The following is a 21,442-nucleotide window of genomic DNA, read 5'->3' as shown; positions in this document are numbered from 1 at the left end:
AATGACTGAAGCCAGGAAGAAAGAGAGGGAATGGAAGAGGGGGGACATCTTTTTCTCTTTAAGCGGTGTTCGTATCTTCAGTTGATTGTACACTGTGGCTCTTAGAATTTAGCACATTGTTCTATTTTTAGCCTCTTGATTGGGAAAAAAACAGTGACCTGGAAATGAGACATCTTTGTGGTGGTGGAGGCGAGTTGTGAGGTAAATGTCTTTCCTGGATCTAAGTGTGTCTCACCATCCACCTATTAGACTATGCTGACCCAGTTGTGCAGGTTCCAGCAGGGGACAGTTCTCGTGCCCTGAGTGACGTGGCTCATCCCCATTCTTCTGTTCTGCATTAAATTTTTTCCCTGACATTTTATTATGAAAAAAACTAAAACATACAGACAGGTAAATAATTTTCACAAAAATAGTGAGCACCCATGTGCTCAGCTCTTAGGTTCTGCAATTAAGATTTTATTGTACTTGCTTTATTACATGTCTGTTCCTCTAGCCATTCCTCCTCAGAGTAAGAACCCTTCCCCACTCAGTGCCAGAGACTCGAATGTTTGTTGTTGGGTGTCGAATTAATAAATTTTCTCCGTAACAAGTATTGGTAAGAGATCTGAAACACCCGATGTTATATAACAGATACATTTGGTTCCTTTTATAAAAACAACCAGCAGGCACATGCCAAGTAGAATTTCATTTAATCTTCACAGTGATCCAGATGAGTAGGATCTGTCATCTGCTGTCATCCCATTTTATAGGTGAAGAAGCTGAGGTTCAGAGGGGTCAGGTAACCTGCTCAAGATTATTACATTCACAAGCAAAGAAAACAGCATTTGAACTCAGGATGTGCCGAGTGTCAAAGCTGTCGCTCATAACCCCTGTATCATATGTTCTTCCCATGCGTTCCGCTCTCTGACCCCCAGAGGAACTGATGAGAAGGATAGAGGCTTACTCGGGGCGTTCAGATAAAAACCATTGGGGAGACATTCTCTAGCATCCAAATACCCCTTTTAATATGCCAATGATCATGTCTGCTCACCTGTTCTTCAAAGGGCCAGATGAAATGCAGTGGATTTTTTTCTTTATTTTGGTTCAGCAAAGCATCTCATTTGGAGAAGTAAGAGACTTTAGTTCCCCTTGTTTTATTCTAGGACTGATAGTCCTTCCTTGTTCCTCCTCCAGATTGTTAGAGAATATCTAGAATATAGTTGCCTTGGATGGCTATCAAAATGGTTTCTAAGGAAAGGGAACGAAACCCAGATTGTGAGGTGATTCTTTAAACCGTCTGAGAAAGAGGAAACGTTCTTGTTTGCTATTTTTTAGCGCTTGACTTCAGTTTAGTTGATGCATCAAGGTAGCTTTGGGGGTGTTTTTGGTCTCTGAAATTGTTTTTAAGTTTTATTTTATTCTGGCAAGAACACAAGTTGAGGTCTACCCTCTTAAATTTTTAAGTGTACAATACATTATTGTTGACTATATGTACATTGTCATACAGCAGATCCCTAGAGCTCACTCATCTTACTTAAACCTTAGACCTTAGAAATTTCCCATTTTCCCCTTCCCTCCGCCCATGGCAACCACTGTTCTACTCTTTGATTCTATGAGTTTGACTCTTTTAAATATGTCATAGAAACAGAATCATGCAGTATTTGTCTTTCTGTGACTGGCTTGTTTCACCTAGCGTAATGTCCTCAGGGTTCATCCATATTGTTGCATGTTGCAGGATTTTCCTGCTTTTTTAAGGCTGAGTAATATTCCAGTGTCTGTCTATATACCATGTTTCCTTTATCCACTCCTCTGTTGATGGATATTTAGCTTGTTTTCTACATCTCGGCTATTGTGAACAGTGCTGCAGTGGACATGGGAATGCTAATGTCATTTTAAGATCCTGATTTCAATTATTTTGGATAAATACCCGGAAGTAGGATTGCTGGATCATATGATAGTTCTATTTTTTCCACGCTGTTTTTCATAGCCCTCTGCCATTCTGTGTTCTCACCAGCCATGTATGAGGGTTCCAGTTTCTTCACATCCTTGCTAACATTTGTCCTTTATTTTTTGACAATAGCCTATTTACAACTTAAAATATAACCACTTGGTTTGACCCTTTAGACCCAGCAGGTCCTTAACCATTATTACCTTTTCTGTTGTGTGAGCAGTGTGTCATGAGCTACTCACTAAATCACTCCTCATCGGGGCGCCTGGGTGGCTCAGTCATTGGGCGTCTGCCTTCAGCTCAGGTCATGATCCCGGGGTCCTGGGATCGAGCCCCGCATCGGGCTCCCTGCTCAGCGGGAAGCCTGCTTCTCCCTCTGCCACTCCCCCTGCTTGCGTTCCCTCTCTCACTGTGTCTCTCTATCTCAAATAAATAAATAAAATCTTTAAAAAAAAAAAAAATCACTCCTCATCGGTGCTGCTTCCTGAGTGCTAAAGTTGAGCAGATGAGCTTATCATATCAGCTTAGCTCTGTCATTTAGCACAGTAGTGTGCTGAATATTGATTAGAAAAGATGTAATTAAATTGCAAACTAAACTTGCTTTAAATGGTTTTTGTCTTACTGTGCTATTGGCTCCTGACTTGAATGTTTTTGTTATCTTGCCCATTAGCCATTCTCTTCTCTTTTATTCCTGTGTATTAGGTCTTCTCCATAGTTTGCTGATGTAAAACACGGTAAAGTCCCTTTTACTTTAATGCATCTGCTTCATAGCACAACTCTGAAGATGTTGGCATGTTGTGGTTTCCAAATGCATTTTCTTAGATCAGTGGTCAGGCTGACAGAGTGTCCAAACTTAATGAAAAGCCTGTGGATAGTATATCCAGTCCATTACGAAATACTAGCATCTGGTGACTAAGGGGTCAGATTCTCTGGAGAGTAAGGCGCTATCACATAGGGGCCTCGGTGCTTTCTCGTAAGTGAATATAAGACAGTGAAAGGTACTTGTTCCTATTTATATGTTGCTTGAGAAACTCTTGTTTGTTTGCTTTTTTAAGAATCTTAGAGGCCCAGATCTGTAGCGGATTATTTTATGTAGCTCCAATGAAGATAACAGATCCTCCGGGCCACATCTAATGGGCATTTTGAAACCCACAAAGGGAAAACAAGGGCCAAAACCAAAGGGAAAACAAGGGCCAAAACCAAAGAAGCAGCGCAGGTAGCAGTGGTTTTGTGCTTGTAACCCAGCAGATTCTAGAAAAGGGCTGGGCACCCGGCTGCCGCCACAGAGTGGTCAAGGCCATAGCTTGCATTCCTGCTACCTGTAGCACACTTCTAACCAGAGCAGCTCTGTGTGACTGCTGTCTGGGAAAAGGAAGACTTCAAATTCCTACTTGTGATACCTTCCACTCAGGTGACTTTAGTCAAGTTACTTAACCTCACTGAGCTTTAGCACCCCACCCTGAAGGAAGTACAGGGTTGTTACGGTGAAAAGAAATCCTGTATGTACAGCATTTGCGAATTGCTTCTCATGTGGGGAATGTTCCTTAAATGGGAGCTGTTAGTAATATTACTATCATTTTCAGTTACTCAGTGAGAGAGAAAAACTGGTTTCTTTTAACAATCAGAAGACGAAAATACTGTCGTCCCTCAAGTCAGTTGAACGAGAATTGAGGGAAACATATAAATAAGCTTCGATTGAATTATCCTGAAGAGATTAATATATTTCATAACTGCATTTTCAGTAAAATGTTTCTGTAAACCTATATGATACAGGTGCACGTAATCAAGAATATTGATTTAAATATCACTTATAGGTCTGAATATACTGATAGTGAGATAATCTACTTGTGAATTATTTGGAGAATGGTCTTTGTGTTCAGACCTAAAATCTTGATTTTTGTCCTTTACAATTTAATGTACGTTTTAAATAACATTTTTTAATGAACATGTAATGAAATGTTTTATGTTATAAACACCATGCCCGCCCTTGGGGGCTTATAGTCATGATTATTGCTGTTTTCACCCTAATCCGTATCCCCTGGAAATAAATTATCCTGCTTTGTACTGTGTCTTGCTTTATTTCCATTTTTACATAGCATGTGGTATTATTATTATTATCATCATTATATTTATTATTATTGTTACTTGCTTCTAGACTCACAATGTCACAATATCTTTTAAGTCAGACAGGGCCTTTATCATTCTGATGCTTCTAAAAGAATGTCTTATGCCAAATTGGTGCTCAGTAGTTCTTTATTAAGTAGTTGATAACCCCCAAAGATGTAAGACCCAAGGTACAAGAGAGTTCTTGTTAGTTTCTTTTGGCAATCATTCTGAAACTGATAGTGGGTATGCAACGGAAGGCCCAGTGGTACCTGTGTATTTGTGACTCTAACCCCGACCCCATTGCCCCGGCGGATAATAAAGTTGGTGTGTCTCACGGGTATCTTAACATTTTATGCTTGGAGGATTCTCAGAAGATGGTGGCAGTGGTAGCATAATTTTTCAATCTGCCTGAGTCAACACCTAAAAATGGAACAACTAGATCATACGACCAAGGACTCATTGACAACATGTACAACACAACTGAGCGACAGAGTAGCCCTGAGAACCCCAGATACAAGTGAGTGGGAGAAAGCACTGACAGCCACAAGACCAGCTGTGGTGTCAATATCTGTGTGAGAGAAAGTAGAGGGGAGCAAGGGGGCAGCTGGTGAATTTGGGATCAGAAGAACCCCCAACCAGTGTGTGGGTATTTCCTGGAGAAGACCTCCAGCTGCTCAGTGGATGCAGGGCTGCATTTAGATGAGGGGCTCACAGCCCCGGGGCCTTTGTGAACCCTTAGCAGTCAAGCATCTAGTGCTGTGTGCCGAGGCTGGAGGAGAATAAAACCTGAATAGGATATGAACTGTAGAGACTGAAGAGAAGAGACAGGTACAAGTGGGGCGGGAACAGTGCCGGGACATCTCAGAATGCAAGAGGCCAGGTTTTTAACACTGAATAAAAACAGCGTAAAAAGGAACTCTGCTAAGTTTGAAGAGCTGTCCCAGTCCCTGCCTCTTTCTAAGAGATCGGGGACCATGACGTCACCCACAGATGAGGACTGGAAAGGTACCAAGGTCAAATCCCATACTGAGGTTTAAGGGAAAGTAAATAAGGAGCAGAATAACCATGTTGGCAGTGAAAGCAAGAAACTGGAAAGAAACACCCAGAACAAGCTATGAGACATTTTTTTAAAAATAATAGCAAGACATGAAAGAACAAAAATCCGAATTAAAAAAAAATCTCAAATGAGATGACAGAACTCAAATATTTATAAATAAAAGGACAATTTAGAAAATCACAGAGCAGTAAGAAAAATATTTTGCAATGAAATAAATGCTGAAGACTGGCAAAGACAATTCAATCTACAAATAAAGAGATCCTGAAGAAAACAAAACAAAGGAAAGGAGCAGATACGAAAAACAGTAATTCAAGAAAAATTTCCTGAAACTACAAACAAAACCGAAAGCTAAAAATTAAAAGTGTACCCCTCTGTATCTGAAAAGAGTGACCCACGATGAGCACCATTAAGATATATTTGAGTACAATTACTGGACTTTCAAGACAGTCTGTTGGGCATCTCGATCTCTGCTGCCCAGTGCAGAGGCCACTGGCCACTTGGAGTCATTGAAGAGTGGCGGGTGTGAATTGAGCTGCACGGCATACAGGATTCTAAAGACCTAGTATGAAGATAAGAAGTAAATCGTCTCCTTAATTTTTTATGTTGTCACATGTTGAAAACATTTTAGATATGTTGTGTTAAATATATTTTTAAAATTTTACCTCTTTTTAATATGGCTACTAGAAAATTTAAAATTGCATATGCAGATTGTCTTTTTGGCTTGCGTTAATAGTCTGTTGGATAGTGTGAATCTAGAACTCCACAAACTCCCTTCTGCATCGGGGTCCCCATTCTGCGTCCAAAGGACCTCCCTGAATAGATTTTTCCTGTGAAGAATCCTTTTGAAATTTTCTCTTTCTCTCAATATGCTTGGAATCTCTCTTTTTTGTCTTTTTCCTTGAATACTTTCTTTTCGTGTTTCAAGGAACACTTACCCCCCAGAATAAGCCAGAGCACAGCACCGCTTGCATCTGTGGAGGTAGAAGGCTGTGCCTCAGTCCTGACCAGCACCCCCTTGCCATGTCCATCCTACTCGTAGTAGGGCCAGGGAGCCATCACCGCACTCTGTAGATCCTGAAGTATAGCTGCTGGCTTGGGCTCCCTCTGGAAATGGCATTCTCCTTTTTCTTCCCTCTCTTCAGCTTTTACCTTATGGTTTGTTTAAGTGCTCTCCAACCGAGTTTGTCTTTGTTTTCTTTGTGATTTATCTGTTCCAGATAACCAGTTTAAAGATGAGCTTCTGTGGTAATAGACCTATAAACTATGTGTTTTTAAACTAGTTCTCCTTTAGGGAAAAACAAGTAATCTTCATTAAGATGACTAAAATCATTGATACGTGGAAAAGAAGAGAATGTTGGGGAAAATAATTAACTGAAACGTCCACCGGTCTTTTGAAAATTTGAAATAGAAAGCCCCGTAATTATTTGAAGGTATTTTACAAAATCAGCCCATAAACTTTTACATCATTTATGCATGTGCTTCAGGAGAATAAATATTACTATTCCACATTTCCTTCTCTTGACACTAATCTTGACACTCTTTTTATATGCGACATCTTTTCTTCATAAATAGCACTTTTTCCAGTTAGTTTATAATTTAGGCACTTCACATTGTCTGCCTAAATTATTACTAATTCTCAGTGAAGTCTGGTAAGATCTAGTACTTAACAAAAGCATTTATTACAGTGTCTGGAATTGAGAAGTGAAATAGCTATGTGGTTCTGCACATTTTCCCTTGTTTTCTTTAAGAACACATTAGATTTTCTATCATTCTTAATTAGAGAACAGGAGATTTTCTGTCTTATTTGTGGAAGCTCTTGTGGACTGGGAAATAAGGATGTGGAGCAGGGAAGATTCAGATAGAATTATTTTCTAGCTTCTCTGTTCTGTTCCTTAAAGCTCATTCATAGAAACCAAGGCTTGATGTATATTGGGTTACCTGTAGGAGAGACACTGATCCTCCTTGTCAGTGGGAGCTTAGGCAGTATATTTGGCATCCTGAATGGGGAGAGTACGTTGTTCACCCACCACTGGCCAGATGATGTTCTCCCTCAGGTGCCTGTGGTAGACAAGCACATCAAATCTTCCTTGTGACTCCCATGAATCTGTGGCATCTCTGGTTGGTTGGTTGATTGTTGATTGAACTGTATGTATAGCAGTTCAATGATGAAATGTTACTTAGTAAAAGAGAACTCAAGTCCATTTCTTTTTTTTTTTTTTTCATTTTTTTTTTTTCAAGTCCATTTCTACCAAATGGGGTTTAACCACCTCAGGAGTGATGGCAATCAGAACCTCTGGTTAGTGTGCCGGTGTGCCTTCTAGAATGCGAAACTGCCACCTCTTTGATCACTGGGTCCTCCATGGCCCCATACTGTTCAGTAGCATCTGTACATTCCAGCCCTCCCCTGTCCCTTCCCTACCCTCCTCCCCTGTGTACAGCTCCCTCTGTGGGAGCTTCTCTAGAACCTTCCATGCCTGGCTACACTGGATGTGCTCATCTGTACGTGTGGCCGTGGTGGAGGTGGTTCTCTGCATACACACTTCATGTGAACATGTATCACATTACCATTCATTACCATTTTACCAAAAGTAGTTTTAAGTGCCTGGATAAAAATATTCAGTTTGGGCTCATGAAGACTGAGGAACAGTGCTAGTGGCAGTGCTGGGACCAGAGCACCTGCCTTTGGAGTTCCACTCTTTGGTTCTTAACAGGACACCGTGACCACCTATGTGATCTAACCAAGGACAAAGCATAAGAAATACTACCTTTTTAATGTTTATGTTACCATTTAGTAACTTTTTTGGTCAACCTCAATTTCATTTTGGTGTGAAAATTAAATTGTGAAAACAGTTGTATAAGAAGTTGGCATTAAAGATAGGCAGAGACAAGCAACACTAAGGGATCTGCAAGGAAGTGGAGAAGAGGCAGAAGAAAAATTCAGTAGCCCCTTATTTCATCTGTGTTAGGGGTTTTATTTCTACTCTGATTCCATTATTTTATAGATGGGAAAAGTTATACATGCAGAAGTTAAGTGTTCAACTTATAACTGGAAGTTATAACCCAGATTTCCTGACTCTACATTAAATATTTTCTTTTTTTTTTTTTAAGATTTTATTTATTTATTTGAGAGAGAGCGAGCAAGAGTTGGGGAGAGGGGCAGAGGGAGAAGTGACTCCCCACTGAGCAGGTGGCCTGATGCAGGGCTTGATACTAGGTCCCTGAGATCATGACTTGAGTTGAAGGCAGACACTTAACTGACTGAGCCACCCAGGTGCTGCTACATTAAATATTTTTTCTAATATGCTACACTGACTTCCCCTAGTTTGGAGAGAAGAACAGTTTCATCATAGAACTTAACTAAATCTGGGGCGCCTGAGTGGCTCAGTTGGTTAAGCGTCCGGCTCTTGGTTTCAGCTCAGGTTGTGATCTCAAGGTCTTGAGATCAAGGCCCCACGTTGGGCTCCACGCTCAGCCTGGAGTCTCTTTGAGATTCTTTCCCCCTCCCCCTCCTCCTTCCTCCTCTGCTCTTCCTGCTCTGCATGTACTCCCTCTCAAATAAATAAATAAATAAATAAATAAAATCTTAGACTGTAACACAAAACTTAACTGAATCTGAAGCTGAAACTAATACCAGAAACTGTGGAGAGGGTCTAAGTCAGGAAACTCTTAGAAAATGCAGTGGGTCCAAATGAGGATCTGTTTCCAAATGAATCTGTAAGGGCAGTGCATGACTCCTAGAAGGGTCTCTGCCCCCACCACTACTGTATCAGCTAGCTTTGCTGTGTAACAAACCACTCCCAAACTTAGTTGCTTAAAGCAAAAGTCATTTATTATAAATTTTTTACAGCAGCTAATTATTAGAATCACACTGTTAGCAATATTAGTACTTCTACTACTGAGCTTTCTATTGGGTCTGTGAACTCTATTGTAATTAAATCCATATACTTAAGTGATGCACTGGTTTTGAATTTTAAATGCCTTTAAAAAGAAAGAAATTTCTTATTTTCTCTGACCTTTATTTCACTTAGGAAATAGTGATCTTTCATCACAATGTAATCTGTATTAACACACTTTTTTTTTTTTACTTCTTGAGTCTTCAAATAAAATGTTTATTTTTAAAAAGGAACAATAGTTTCATAATTACAAACAGCGTTCCTTGTCACCTTTGGATCACTATAATACCTTAATTGTGAAAAACCTAAGGCATTTAAAAAAAATACTGTTGCTGTTAATATTAGTTTACATTGGGTTTTCTGGGTTTTAAAGTGTCTTCATGGGATTTAACTATGTCATTTTTAAGCTAGCTGGTCACAGTGTCATGTGTGACCGTTCAGGCTGCTGTTATTGTCAGGCTTGCTTTTGACGGTGATAGTAAATTTCAAGTTTGAGTTCCTGGATATCCTTTTCTGGCCTTTCATTATTGTCAAAAAAGTGAGTTTATCCACGCCCCCTTTATGTTAGATTTCTACGGTAAATCCACCCAGCATTTGTAGTCGATGTGTCCTTTCCTTGGGGCGGGGGGGGGCTGCTTTTTGCTCCTGTTAACACTGACTCTCCTATCCCTTTTGTTTGCAGTGTCTCAGTTTGAAACTGAATTCTACGTCAGTGGACTTGCACCTCTCTGTGATCAGCTTGTTGTTCTTTCCTATGTGAAGGAGGTGTCAGAAAAAACGGTAATTTTTTTTTTTATACCCCAAATGCAAAGGGAAGTGTGGGTTCGTTTTTCAGCATTGTAGCCAGATCAGGTTGCCCATGAAAGGGCTGTGCTGTAGTCTGAGCAGAACTTCCTGACCTATAAAAGAAGGTTGGCGGAGATTATATATTTACCTTTCAGAAGCTCCACTCATTGCGTGCCTTTGTTCCCTTTGCCGAGCCAAGGGGAGTCATTTTTTTTTTCTCTTTTTTCCATCTCTCGGTATTTTTGTTGAAAGGAATGAAGGATTCCTTTTGCTGAAGGGCGAAGAAACTAAGCTGACACTGTGCATTAGCAGAAATGACAGCGATGAAGTTGATCTGCTGCAACAAGAGGGGCCCCTGTGGTCAGAGGGAATTACGGAAAGGGCACTTCATTATTTCCTGTGGTCCAGACAGATTTGCTTACTTCCCAGTGGCCGACTGATTTTTGCTTTGAAATAGGTTGTGGCAAAGTCTCAGTTATCAGTGCAAATGAGGGTGTGAAGCGCATGGCCAAGAGAAAGCGTCAGAGACCCAAATTTTGTTGTACGTGACTTTGGAGGGGAGCCTGTGTTTGTGATCCAGTGGAGGGCATGTCCAGTGGAGCCACTCGGTCTTCCTTTGGAGCCTAGATGGGCCCCCCATTCCCAGCTTGTCTTCACTGTTAGAGTCCAGGGGTTCTGCCAGGAAGGGGGGTTGGGGGGGCTTCAAGGCATAAACAAGGAGAGCTTATGTAGGATTTTCTCTTAGGTGCTGGATATAAAAGAAATGGCAAATTGATTGTCTAGCCCTTGACAGCAAGTAGGGCTCTCCTTATCGGTATCCTCTCCTTTTCCCCCCCTTTTCAATTGGCTAGGAATAAAACGGGGGGAGCCCCAGTTTTGAAGTGGCACCTGCTCTTGAGCATTTCTCTGAGTGAGCACTTGCAGTGGGAAGGCATCACTATAGTAACCTGAGGCTCTGGGCGCCCATGTTGCTAGGCAGTGGGATGCTGGAGACTTAAGTGAATACTCAGAGCGACTAAAATCAATAGGGCTGGCTCCTAGCCCTGTTGCAGGACATCACTTTATTATTTTATTTATTTTTTTGAAAATAAAGAAAAGCAGTGGCTCCCGAGGGAGTAAGTACAGTGCTTTCTGATGAGGGAAGTGGGGTGGGTTGAGAATGTGATTGAAAGACATAGGAAAGAAGCAGTAAAATGAAAAAGGGAAAGCCTCATAAACAACTGAGCAAAAAAAAGAAAGGAAGCAGGGAAACCTTTGTTAATAAATGAGAGTATTATAAAGAAGTAAAGACCAAAGAAAGGCCGACCTCATAGAGCAAATTAGAAAACAGAATTGAAAAGAAAAAAAATGGAATTTTTTCTTGATGAGGTGTGAGGGACTCGGAGAGAACTCACGAATGTGTGTGCCAGCGCACGTAGCTATTTTATATGACACCAAAGTATACCTTCGATCCTTAAACACGGAATAAGCTGATAAAATTAAGACAAAAGGAGTAAAGCAAGCGGGGGTCCAGGCCACTCCCCTCTCCCTCTTTTTTCATATGGAAAAGACAGTGTATCTACAACATTAAACAAAACTTGTCTTTAGGTGGCGCCTGGGTGGCTCAGTCCTTAAACGTCTGCCTTTGGCTCGAGAGGTCATGGTCCCAGGGTCCTGGGATCGACCCCGAATCAGGCTCCCTGCTCGGCGGGAAGCCTGCTTCTCCCTCTCCCACTTCCCTGCTTGTGTTCCCTCTCTTGCTGTGTCTCTCTCTGTCAAATAAATAAAATAATTAAAAAAAAAAACCACAAAAAACTTTATATCCTGCATATCCTCCCCCAGAATGTTCTCCCTTATACCTGTCACATCCGTGCATGTGTCCGCACAGTTGCCGTCATGGTGACTCGCTCTTCTGTGTTGCCGATTTTTATGAACCTTACTCTGTTCTCTCTCCATGCGGCTGTGTATTCTCCTATCATTGTCATTTATACTGGTTGTGAACTATTTCATCTAGATTTATTAAGCTGTTCCCCCTAACATTTGTTTCTCTTTCATCCATTAATAAAGCATATGCGTATCCAGAGTCATGCTAATATGCACTAAGGATCAGAGAACCAACAATACTACCAAATTCTCGCTCTTGGGAAGTTCACAGATAAGCAGGGCTGCTTGACCACTGAGCAAAGGTTGTGAAGTAACAAGATGAATCACATCACCGATGGTTTCCTTATGCATCTCAAGGAGCTGTTTATGTGACCAAGCAATGCAGTTTTCTCTTAATATTATTTGCTTTACAGAGAAAGTCAATTATCATATGGTTTCACTTATTTGTGGAACATAAGGAATAGCATGGAGGATATTAGGAGAAGGAAGGGAAAAATGAAGGGGGGGAAATTGGAGGGAGAGATGAACCATGAGAGACTATGGACTCTGAGAAACAAACTGAGGGTTCTAGAGGGGAGCAGGGTGGGGGGATGGGTTAGCCCAGTGATGGGTATTAAAGAGGGCACGTACTGCATGGAGCACTGGGTGTTACACGAAAACAGTGAATCGTGGATCACTACATCAAAAACTAATGTATGGTGACTAACAACATAATAAAATTAAATTAAAAAAAATAAAAATAGAACTTCAAAAAAATATTTGCTTCAAATATTTTTTTCTATCCTTGCTATTCTAATTTTGTTTTGTTTTTTTTTGTCATTGTTATAGCAGTTAATTTTTTAAATATTCAAGTCTTTCCATTTTTCCCCATTTCAAAATTGAGATATTTCTCATTTTTCCACAGATGGGAAAAATTATGCTATATATTTGCTATTTTTTTTCCCTCTACTAGTTGATCTTTTATAGTTGCTGTTTTATTTTTGGAAGGTTTTAAAACGTATGAGACGCAAAGCTAATGCAGTTGCTTCTCAGTTAACCTAACAAAATGGATCAGGTACTCTTTGAGGCTTACGGTGTTCTTCGGGGAACATGGGGAGTTGGGGAAGCCCCGATTTGTCTCACGCTGTCCCCTTCCTCTGGGGTCTCTCTGCCAGGGCCACACAGCTGCAGGTCTTGCTGCTTTGGAAAACACTCAAGTTGTGTGTTTTATGCCGGCATGCTGAATGCTCCAGAAGCACAAACTTTCAAAGTGAAACAAACTTGACTTCAAGATTCACCCATAAGTCCCAGTTTTTCCACAACTTGCGGTCTCACCATTTACTTGTGTGACTTTGACCTTAGTAGAGTTTTTGATCCCCAGTTCCTTCATCTGTGGTATTTGGAGCAATAATATTCTCCAAGGGGTCATTTAAGAGCTCAGTGAGAGGGGCACCTGGGTGGCTCAGTCGTTAAGTGTCTGCCTTTGGCTCAGGTCATGATCCCGGGGTCCTGGGATCGAGCCCCGCATCGGGCTCCCTGCTCGGCGGGAAGCCTGCTTCTCCCTCGCCCCTCCCCCTGCTTGTGTTCCCTCTCTCGCTGTGTCTGTCTCTGTCAAATAAATAAAATATTTTTTTAAAAAAAGAGCTCAGTGAGAACAGTCTGCGTCTCATCACCTTCTAGATTAGTGGAACTGCATCGGTCCTAAAAAACTCTCCTTCCCCTTTCTCTCTTGACCTAGAACTGCACTGTTCAAAACTATGGTCATTAACCATATGTGGCTGTCTAAATTTTAATTAATGAAAAAGAAAATTAAAAACTTGGTTTCTCGGTTGTGCTAGCCGCCAGTGACTCCTGCCTGTCACGCTGGGTGGTGCCCGTGGCAACCGTTGCCTTCTCAGCGTGCTCTGTTGTCGACGTAGCTCTCAGTCTGTGTGGCTTTTCAGCATCACCAGTAAGCTTACCAGTAGTGGTTTGGCAGCTTGTAATGTTATTTTTACCCTTTCTCACGTTGGTGAGGAAGAGATGTAAGCCAGTTGCGGAAGTGTGCGGTGGCCGTGCCCTGGAGCTGAGTGGCGGACGGCTGCAGGGGCTCAGTAGCGCCTGTCCTGTTGATGTCACACAAAAGGTCAGGAAATACAGTGTGATGAGGCTGTCCGTGCAGGTGGTTAGAAAGGCTCACATCTGCCCAAGTTATGAAGCCAGAGCACTTAATTATGACTGGAACGAATTTGTACAGGTTCTACAAACGTAATGAGAACACGCCTTTCCCTCTCTTTTCCCCCCAGGAAAGAGAATACTGTGCCAGGCCGAGACTGGATATCATCCAGCCACTCTCTGAAACCTGTGAAGAGATCTCTTCTGATGCTCTGACCGTGAGAGGCTTTCAGGAGAATGAGTGTAGAGATTATCATTTAGGTGAGAGACCAAGGCTCTGGCTCATGGTATTTCTTATACTTGTGGGTTTTTTTCCCTTTCATGTGATTAGCACAACCAGGAATTTAAATTGAGGGGCTGCAAGGGTCGTAGAGACTACCTGGGCAGACCTCTCGTGTCGAAGATGAGGGCCCGCTCACACAGCAGACGGGCCGGGTAGGCCTGGGGCCAGTACCGAGGTGAGTAGGCTCCGTGGTCTTTGTTCTCAGATTTTGTCTGTTGTCCTAATTAGTGTGACACTTACATTGACGTCAGGCAGCATGATTCTGTGGTTGCCATACGACTCCCAACTTTATGTATCTGGAAAGTATGCTCTGGAATGGCAGAGAAGTCCTCTTTCTGTTTGTGACCAAATGCCCAGAGCCTGGAAGAGTGCCTGGCGAATACTCGGTGTTCACTGAATATTTGTAGAGTGGATGAATGAATGCACTGGTCACTGCCCAGAAATAAAGGACGAACCACTGCTCTTTGGTCATACTGGGGCCTCTGTGCTTGAGTGTCCTCATATCCTTTAAAAATACATTGATGATGGGGCGCCTGGGTGGCTCAGTTGGTTAAGCGACTGCCTTCGGCTCAGGTCATGATCCTGGAGTCCCGGGATCGGGTCCCACATGGGGCTCCCTGCTCAGCAGGGGGTCTGCTTCTCCCTCTGCCCTCTTCCCTCTTGTGCTCTCCGTCTCTCATTCTCTCTCTCTGAAATAAATAAATAAAATCTTAAAAAAAAAAATACATTGATGACGGTGGGGCACCTGGGTGGCTCAGTCATTAAACATCTGCCTTCGGCTCAGGTCATGATCCCAGGGTCCTGGGATCGAGCCCCACATTGGGCTCCCTGCTCCACAGGAAGCCTGCTTCTCCCTCTCCCACTCTCCCTGCTTATGTTCCCTCTCTCGCTTTCTCTCTGTCAAAAAATAAATAAAATCTTTTAAATAAATAAATAAAAACACATTAATGAAAGTAGAACAGCCTAAGCTTTTTTTTTTTTTTTTTTTTTAGAAATTCTTTCCTGCTTCCAAAACAATTGACATGTTTTCAGAATATTTTCAGTTTTCATTTTGGCCAAAGGAAACAAAGAAATACTCTATACAGTCAGAGCTTTCTTATATGTGGCCCCTAATCAGTTGAGAAATGTGTGAGTCTATTCTGGACTTGACAAAAAGCAAATGTGACTCACAACTGGAAGTGTCTGAGCTAGGTATTTTGCTCGGAGCAAACTCACTGCACACTTAGAAACCCTTCGGAACAGGTTGTATAATTGAATTCTGCAGGAAACCCTCACGATCGGCATTGTGCACAACATGCTGGAATGATAGATTATGTCCCCAGGGTTTGGGGCATCTGTCATTTATGCTGTAGATGGCCTTGACCTTGATGAGGAAGAAACATTTATCGCCAACTGTGGGGTGTAATTGTTCTGTTAAAATAGAACAGTGTTGTAAATGGCGATAAATTAAGTTTATATACAGAAGATGAATTCTGATACACCATAGACACAGAGAATTTTGATCATCATCTTTCAGTTGAGGTCACAATGTTAATGTGTTAAACACAGAATTATAAACCTACCTTACTTTAAGTTTTTTGGTATTCCTTCCTTCCCTCCCTTCTTTTTTTTTTTTTGAATAATTTTACATGTAAATGTTTTTTCAAGCACTCCCACCTTCAAACAGAGCCAAACACACTTGCTCCAAAGGTAGGCAGGTTTTCTGTTCCCTCTGGAGTTGGGTTACCTAACCAAGTCTCTGAAACCACGGCCCAGGTTTCTACTGCTGAGTCGCCCACACTGTTCTTTCTTCCCTCACCTCTAGAGTACTCTGAAGGGGAATCGCTCTTTTACATCGTGAGTCCAAGAGATGTTGTGGTAGCCAAGGAACGAGACCAAGATGACCACATTGATTGGCTCCTTGAAAAGAAGAAATACGAGGTAGTTTTGATTTTGCTTTCTTTAAAGTATTTACACATCTGTAACAGAGGAGAAAAGGTTTCTGTAATAAATCTTTTGTGTAGGTGAATTAGAATGCCCTAAGCTAAAAATATATAGGAGGCTAATAACTCTCCAATACCCTTTTCAGAAATTAGGGGGGAAAAGATTACAAGGGCGTTAACTGGCTTTACTGTTCAGTGGAGCAGGAGGTGGTGGTAGAGGGAGCGGAGTGGGTTCGATCCAGCCTATCCGAGTGTTTGTTTTGTGGCTTTTTGGGAAAAATAAAATGGAGCTAGTATATCAGAATTGTCTCATATATTTTAGTGGTACCATTCATTTGTGCAAATTTCATGTATAAAGTTAAGCTATGAAGTTATTATTCACTGAGGATGGTTTGAACTACTTTTCAGATAGAATGATGTTGTCCACTCCATTGAGTCTTGAATCAGACTGATTTGAATAGAAAAATGTCCCATGATGAGCTTTTCTTTTTTTTTTTTTTATTTATTTATTTATTTATTTATTTATTTATTTATTTATTTATTTATAAAGATTTTTTATTTGATAGAGACACAGCAAGAGAGGGAACACAAGCAGGGGGGAGTGGGAGAGGGAGAAGCAGACTCCCCGCTGAGCAGGGAGCCCGATGCGGGGCTCGATCCCAGGACCCCGGGACCATGACCCGAGCCGAAGGCAGACACTTAACGACTGAGCCACCCAGGTGCCCCGAGCTTTTCTTTTTTAAAAACGAAAACTTTTCTGATTTCAAAAGCTTAAAAAGGCAGTATTATGTTGGTTTGGTTAGAGAAACTCTCTGGATGGGCTTACATGCTAATAATTAGCTAAAAACAAACAAAAACTGGGCACCTGGGTGGCTCAGTCGTTAGGCGTCTGCCTTCGGCTCAGGTCATGATCCCAGGGTCCTGGGATCGAGTCCCACATCGGGCTCCCTGCTCAGCAGGAAGCCTGCTTCTCCCTCTCCCACTCCCTGTGCTTGTGTTCCTGCTCTCGCTATCTCTCTCTTTGTCAAATAAATAAATAAAATCTTAAAAAAAAAACCCAAAAACTAATCCACTTATATATTGCTTTAAGTTTGTGACCCCCTGAAAGGATTTGGGGGAAAAATGTTTTTCGTGTACAAACTGGAGTCCAGGTATTGATACAAAAAGTTTATATTTCAGTTATTACCATCTTGTTTCAGATCCAGTAGTTCTGTAAATAATTTTATGTGTTTTTTTTAAGATTTTATTTACTTATTTATTTATTTAAAATGTATTTATTTGAGGGTTGGGGGAAGGAAGGGGACAAGCAGACTCTGCACTGAGCCCCAATGCGGGGCTCGACCCCATGACCTGGAGATCATGACCTGAGCTGAAACCATGAGTCAGACGCTTAACTACTGAGCCACCCAGGCGCCCCAATAATTTTATGGTTTAAACATTTCTGTTAAAGTAATAATTATGAACTTTTCAAAATAAAAGTAAAATCAGGGATTTTCAAAATCTTAATTGCATATGGCTTATTTTTTTGCATTTCATAAAGGAAAAGTGCCCCTTTGTCAATGTATGTCATGCAAATTTAGAATGACAGATGAATTTTTTTGTTTGTTTGAATCTAGGAGGTTTTGTTGTATTTTGATTTGTGGCTGAAATGAGATTCCAATATCCTAATGTGGAAATGCATTCAAATGGAAATAAGAGAAGTCTTCATTTTGGTTGACTGCTTTTGTTTGAGTTTGAATGCAGTGAGGTTCATTCAACCATAACATTAAAAATGCCCGTGCTTGAAGCAAAAGCCACAGGAAAATGGGGCTTTATTTATGTAGTGCAGAACTTTAAAACATAATAAATATAGTGTTTATAACCTCAATATCTTTCTTTCCCACTCTCTTTCATTTTCCCTCCCTTCTTTTCTGATTCCTTTTATCATGCGTACTGTAACTATAGGAAGCTTTGATGGCAGCTGAAATCAGCCAGAAGAACATTAAAAGACATAAGATTCTAGTAAGTGTGTAATTTTATTATTTGAAGCATAACTTTACCTTTCAATTAAGGTATAATGAGACTGAAAGTAATTTGAAAAGAACAGATTTTTCCTACCCTTTTGAGACTTTATTTCTGACTAACTCTCCTGCAAGGTCAAAATATTTCATTTTATTGAATCCGTTTCTGCTTGTAAACAAGAGACTTGAACACCTGCTAAGAGGCAGTTTTAGGTAATTTGGAACCTGGATTTGTGAAATGCACTTTAAATACAAAGCTTTCTGGTTATGTGTGGGGAAGTTTCTTTAAATCATAGGTAAAATCACATTATCACAAAATTTATCAAGAGTAGTCTCATAAAACCAGATTGCTTCAGTGTCTCCATAATAAGAGTCATTTATGTTATGGAGACTAATCTAGGACCTCACATAACATTTTCATTACATTTTAGACTCTGGAAAAATTTAGTGACTGAAAGCCCGTTTCTTTGCTAACTGTGACAGTGGATGTGCATATAGAAAGCCAGAGAGAATGTGAAGGGTCCTCAGAGATCAGTGAGTCCAGGACCCTTGTTTACAGATGAAAACTGTATTTATGGCTATTTGGGGTTGTAACACAAATTCTCACCTTAAACTTTTCTAAAACTCCACATAAAAGCCTAATGTCTAGAGAGTATACAAGTAAAAATAACTCAGGAACCCAAAGCAGGAAAGGGAACCAGATCATCTCTCCCCCTCCCCCCGCCCCTTCAAAATTGTGGAGAGTAAATTACGATTATCTAGACATGGAGCAGAAGGCATTCCACCCAATAGAAAAGTACATGTGGCAGTGCAGAGAAGTGAAACCACTTGGCCTGCTTGGTTATGTGGGCCACTTGCAGAGAGTATATATGGGTAGCAAAAGCCAGATTCTGAAGGGCCATGTATAATTAGGAGCTTGGCTCCATCTTGGAACCTCTATAAGCCAGTTTATGCTTTCAGTGCCTCATCAGATCTGCTAGTTAGAAAGATTCTCAGATGGAGAAAGGGGCCAGAGGGAGGCCAGCTGAAATGGGAATCAATCAGGAATGGCTTCCTTCTTGCTAGGGAGGTGGAAGGATGAGACCTCCAGAGTCAGGATGGAGAGGTGAAAACAGATTGAGGATACATTCAGCTGGACTCTGGGATATGGTGACTGGCTCCTTATGCAAGGAGAGCAAGAAATCTGGTGTGACTCCCAGTCTTTGGGCTTGGGCCTCTGGTGGATTGTATTGCCGTTCCCTAAGAGAAAGAGAGAGCGAGAGAGACTATGCCGGGGGAACAGGATGGGAAGGTGTGAGAGGATTAATACTGGTTTTGACACATTAGATTTGGGCCATCTCTGGGACATCCTAGTGGAGCTCAGGGAAGAGATCTGGGCTCAGAAATAGATTCCAGAGATTTGTCAGCAAACAGGTGTGATTGGAAGTCATGAGTTTGAACCAGTCCACATGGGTTGAGTGTCTAGCCTCAGAAAATAGAGAACTTGAATGGAACCATTGAGAATGCCAACACTCAAGGAATGACGCGTCCAAACCAGTTTCGAATGGTCAGAGGATGGTTGTCATGAGAGCTGGGAGAGGAGAGCATTTCAGGGTAAGCAGAGTAAGGTGCTGAAGTAGTTGAAGTGAGCAGGTCAAAGGTAAGACAAGCTCAGCTAGTCGGTAGTACACTGGGTTTGGCAATATGAAAGTGACTAGTGAATTTTCTCTATATTATTCATTCTCAACATGCTGTAAGGAGTGAAAAGGGAGGAGGAGGTGATGCAGTAGAGTGGCATGTTGGCTATGAGGTGGAAGGGAGTTCAGACTGCGGCTGGGGCCGGGCTGTCATGAGAAGGTCGTTGGTGATGGTGGGTATTTTGTGTGGGAGAGACACTGAGCATGCTTATGCTAAAGGGAAAAGAGAAAATAGGGGTGAGGTTAAAAGAGGACAGAGAAAGAGGATGAGTGGCAGAATAAGCTCCACAGTGGGCTGGAGGCCTGGCATGAGGTGAAAGGTTGGAGAAATGGGTCTGCAAAGGAGCCGTTGTCTTCTCTGACCCTGGACAGAGAGACTCCATAGATACTGTGATATGTGGTCTGTTTGCAGAAAAGTAAAGGTAGGTACCCTTTTTCTTAACTCTTTAGTTTCTACAGATTGGAAATTACTACATAGGATTTTCTATGTAAAAAATTAATAAACTATGAACAATTAGTATTTTCCTGCAGCTTTCTTTTTCTCCTAGCACAACGTAATTTCATACCAGGCAGACAGAGAGAGAAATGGGCCACTGCCATTTCTGTCATCCGGGAGGAAATCCCACACCACCTTCTTTGTGCATAAACTAGAACTTAAAATCCAAGTTTTGTTATATATAATAAGTTTAAGCTGCTCATGAAAATGCTTTTAGTCGGAAATAATGTTTCACAAGAAGAGTCCTGGGGGGAGATCAGGCAAGAGCTGTCTTACCTTCGGTGACCCAGGCCACCTCCGATCCTTTCGGAACGGAGGTGGCGTAAGCAAATGAACGTTGCTCAGAAGCCAGCCCATGCTGCAAACCCATTTCCTCATCTGTAAACCCATGGGTGTGAATCATGTTTTTTTAGCTCATTTTCACAGTAATGTTAACTTTAAGATTCAGTATTTCCCTTTAATATGATTATCCTGTCATTGTGTGTTTGTTACAGCATTTCTGCAGATGTGATACAGAGGAGACCAGTAGCTCATATCTTACAGATGAAAGCACCAGAAACCATCTTACATCCAGTGACAGCATGAAATTGTTGGATCATGTTTCTAATATTGCAGATTTCTTTTGTAGAAAATGTCCTAATTGGGGGCAAGTTAGGAGCCTTTACTGTAGGAACATTATTTTTGTGTGAATGCTAAAATTTGTGAAGATATAAATTCAAGTACATTTAAATCTGTTTAAGAAGGAAATGAGCATAATTACATACAGCACACTAAGATGTATAAAACAGGTTCTAGCCCGTAGTGCCAGGAGGACCCTGATGTCATGGGCTGCTTAGGAACTGAGGCTCAACTTTGCAGGCGTTCTGGTTAATTATGAATTTCCTTCATTTAATTTTCCCTAGGATATTGGCTTGGCATATATAAACCACCTGGTGGAGAAAGGAGAGTATGACATAGCAGCACGGTAATAATGACATTTTCACAGTTTTTTGTTAGTATAAATAGAATTGAGAAATGTTAACTTTACTAAAATAAGCCATTTTCTGAGGTCAACATTTTTTTTTTTTTTTAATCTTTCTTACGGGGTACTTTTTGAGTATTAGTGGCTTTAACCACAGAATGGATTTGTTACTTAACCCACCTACTGTCTCATTTTCACCAAACAAGAGAATTTAATGAGAAAGATGTCAAAAATCATGAAGAATCTGAGAGTTTACCCTTTTTGTAAGCTAACAAGTTAGCACATGGGTGTTGGCAGAAGGCACGAGACTCCCAGGTCAGAGACGCAGGCCAACTCAGC

The 21,442-nt window shown here is 41.2% G+C and overlaps 1 protein-coding gene across 10 annotated transcripts in view; it reads left to right on the top strand.

Moving 5' to 3' along the window:
- The window catches only part of VPS41 (VPS41 subunit of HOPS complex), a 176,448-nt gene that overhangs the window by 113,150 nt on the left and 41,856 nt on the right, over positions 1-21,442 (top strand). For 9 of the 10 annotated variants that reach the window (XM_045864920.3, XM_064575436.1, XM_064575437.1 and 6 more), the window contains 5 exons: positions 9,666-9,763; positions 13,897-14,026; positions 15,853-15,968; positions 17,915-17,971; positions 21,045-21,106. In XM_045864920.3, coding sequence (XP_045720876.2) covers positions 9,666-9,763; positions 13,897-14,026; positions 15,853-15,968; positions 17,915-17,971; positions 21,045-21,106 — 463 coding nt within the window. The remainder of the gene's footprint in view (positions 1-9,665; positions 9,764-13,896; positions 14,027-15,852; positions 15,969-17,914; positions 17,972-21,044; positions 21,107-21,442) is intronic. The other variant, XM_064575434.1, reaches the window with a different exon arrangement.

The sequence above is a fragment of the Mirounga angustirostris genome, unplaced genomic scaffold (assembly GCF_029215605.1).
Source record: "Mirounga angustirostris isolate CCGP_5_RB_7025 unplaced genomic scaffold, mMirAng1.0.hap1 SCAF_12, whole genome shotgun sequence".
In the NCBI taxonomy this organism is placed as follows: domain Eukaryota; kingdom Metazoa; phylum Chordata; class Mammalia; order Carnivora; family Phocidae; genus Mirounga; species Mirounga angustirostris.
This window is presented reverse-complemented; position numbering and strand designations above follow the sequence as displayed.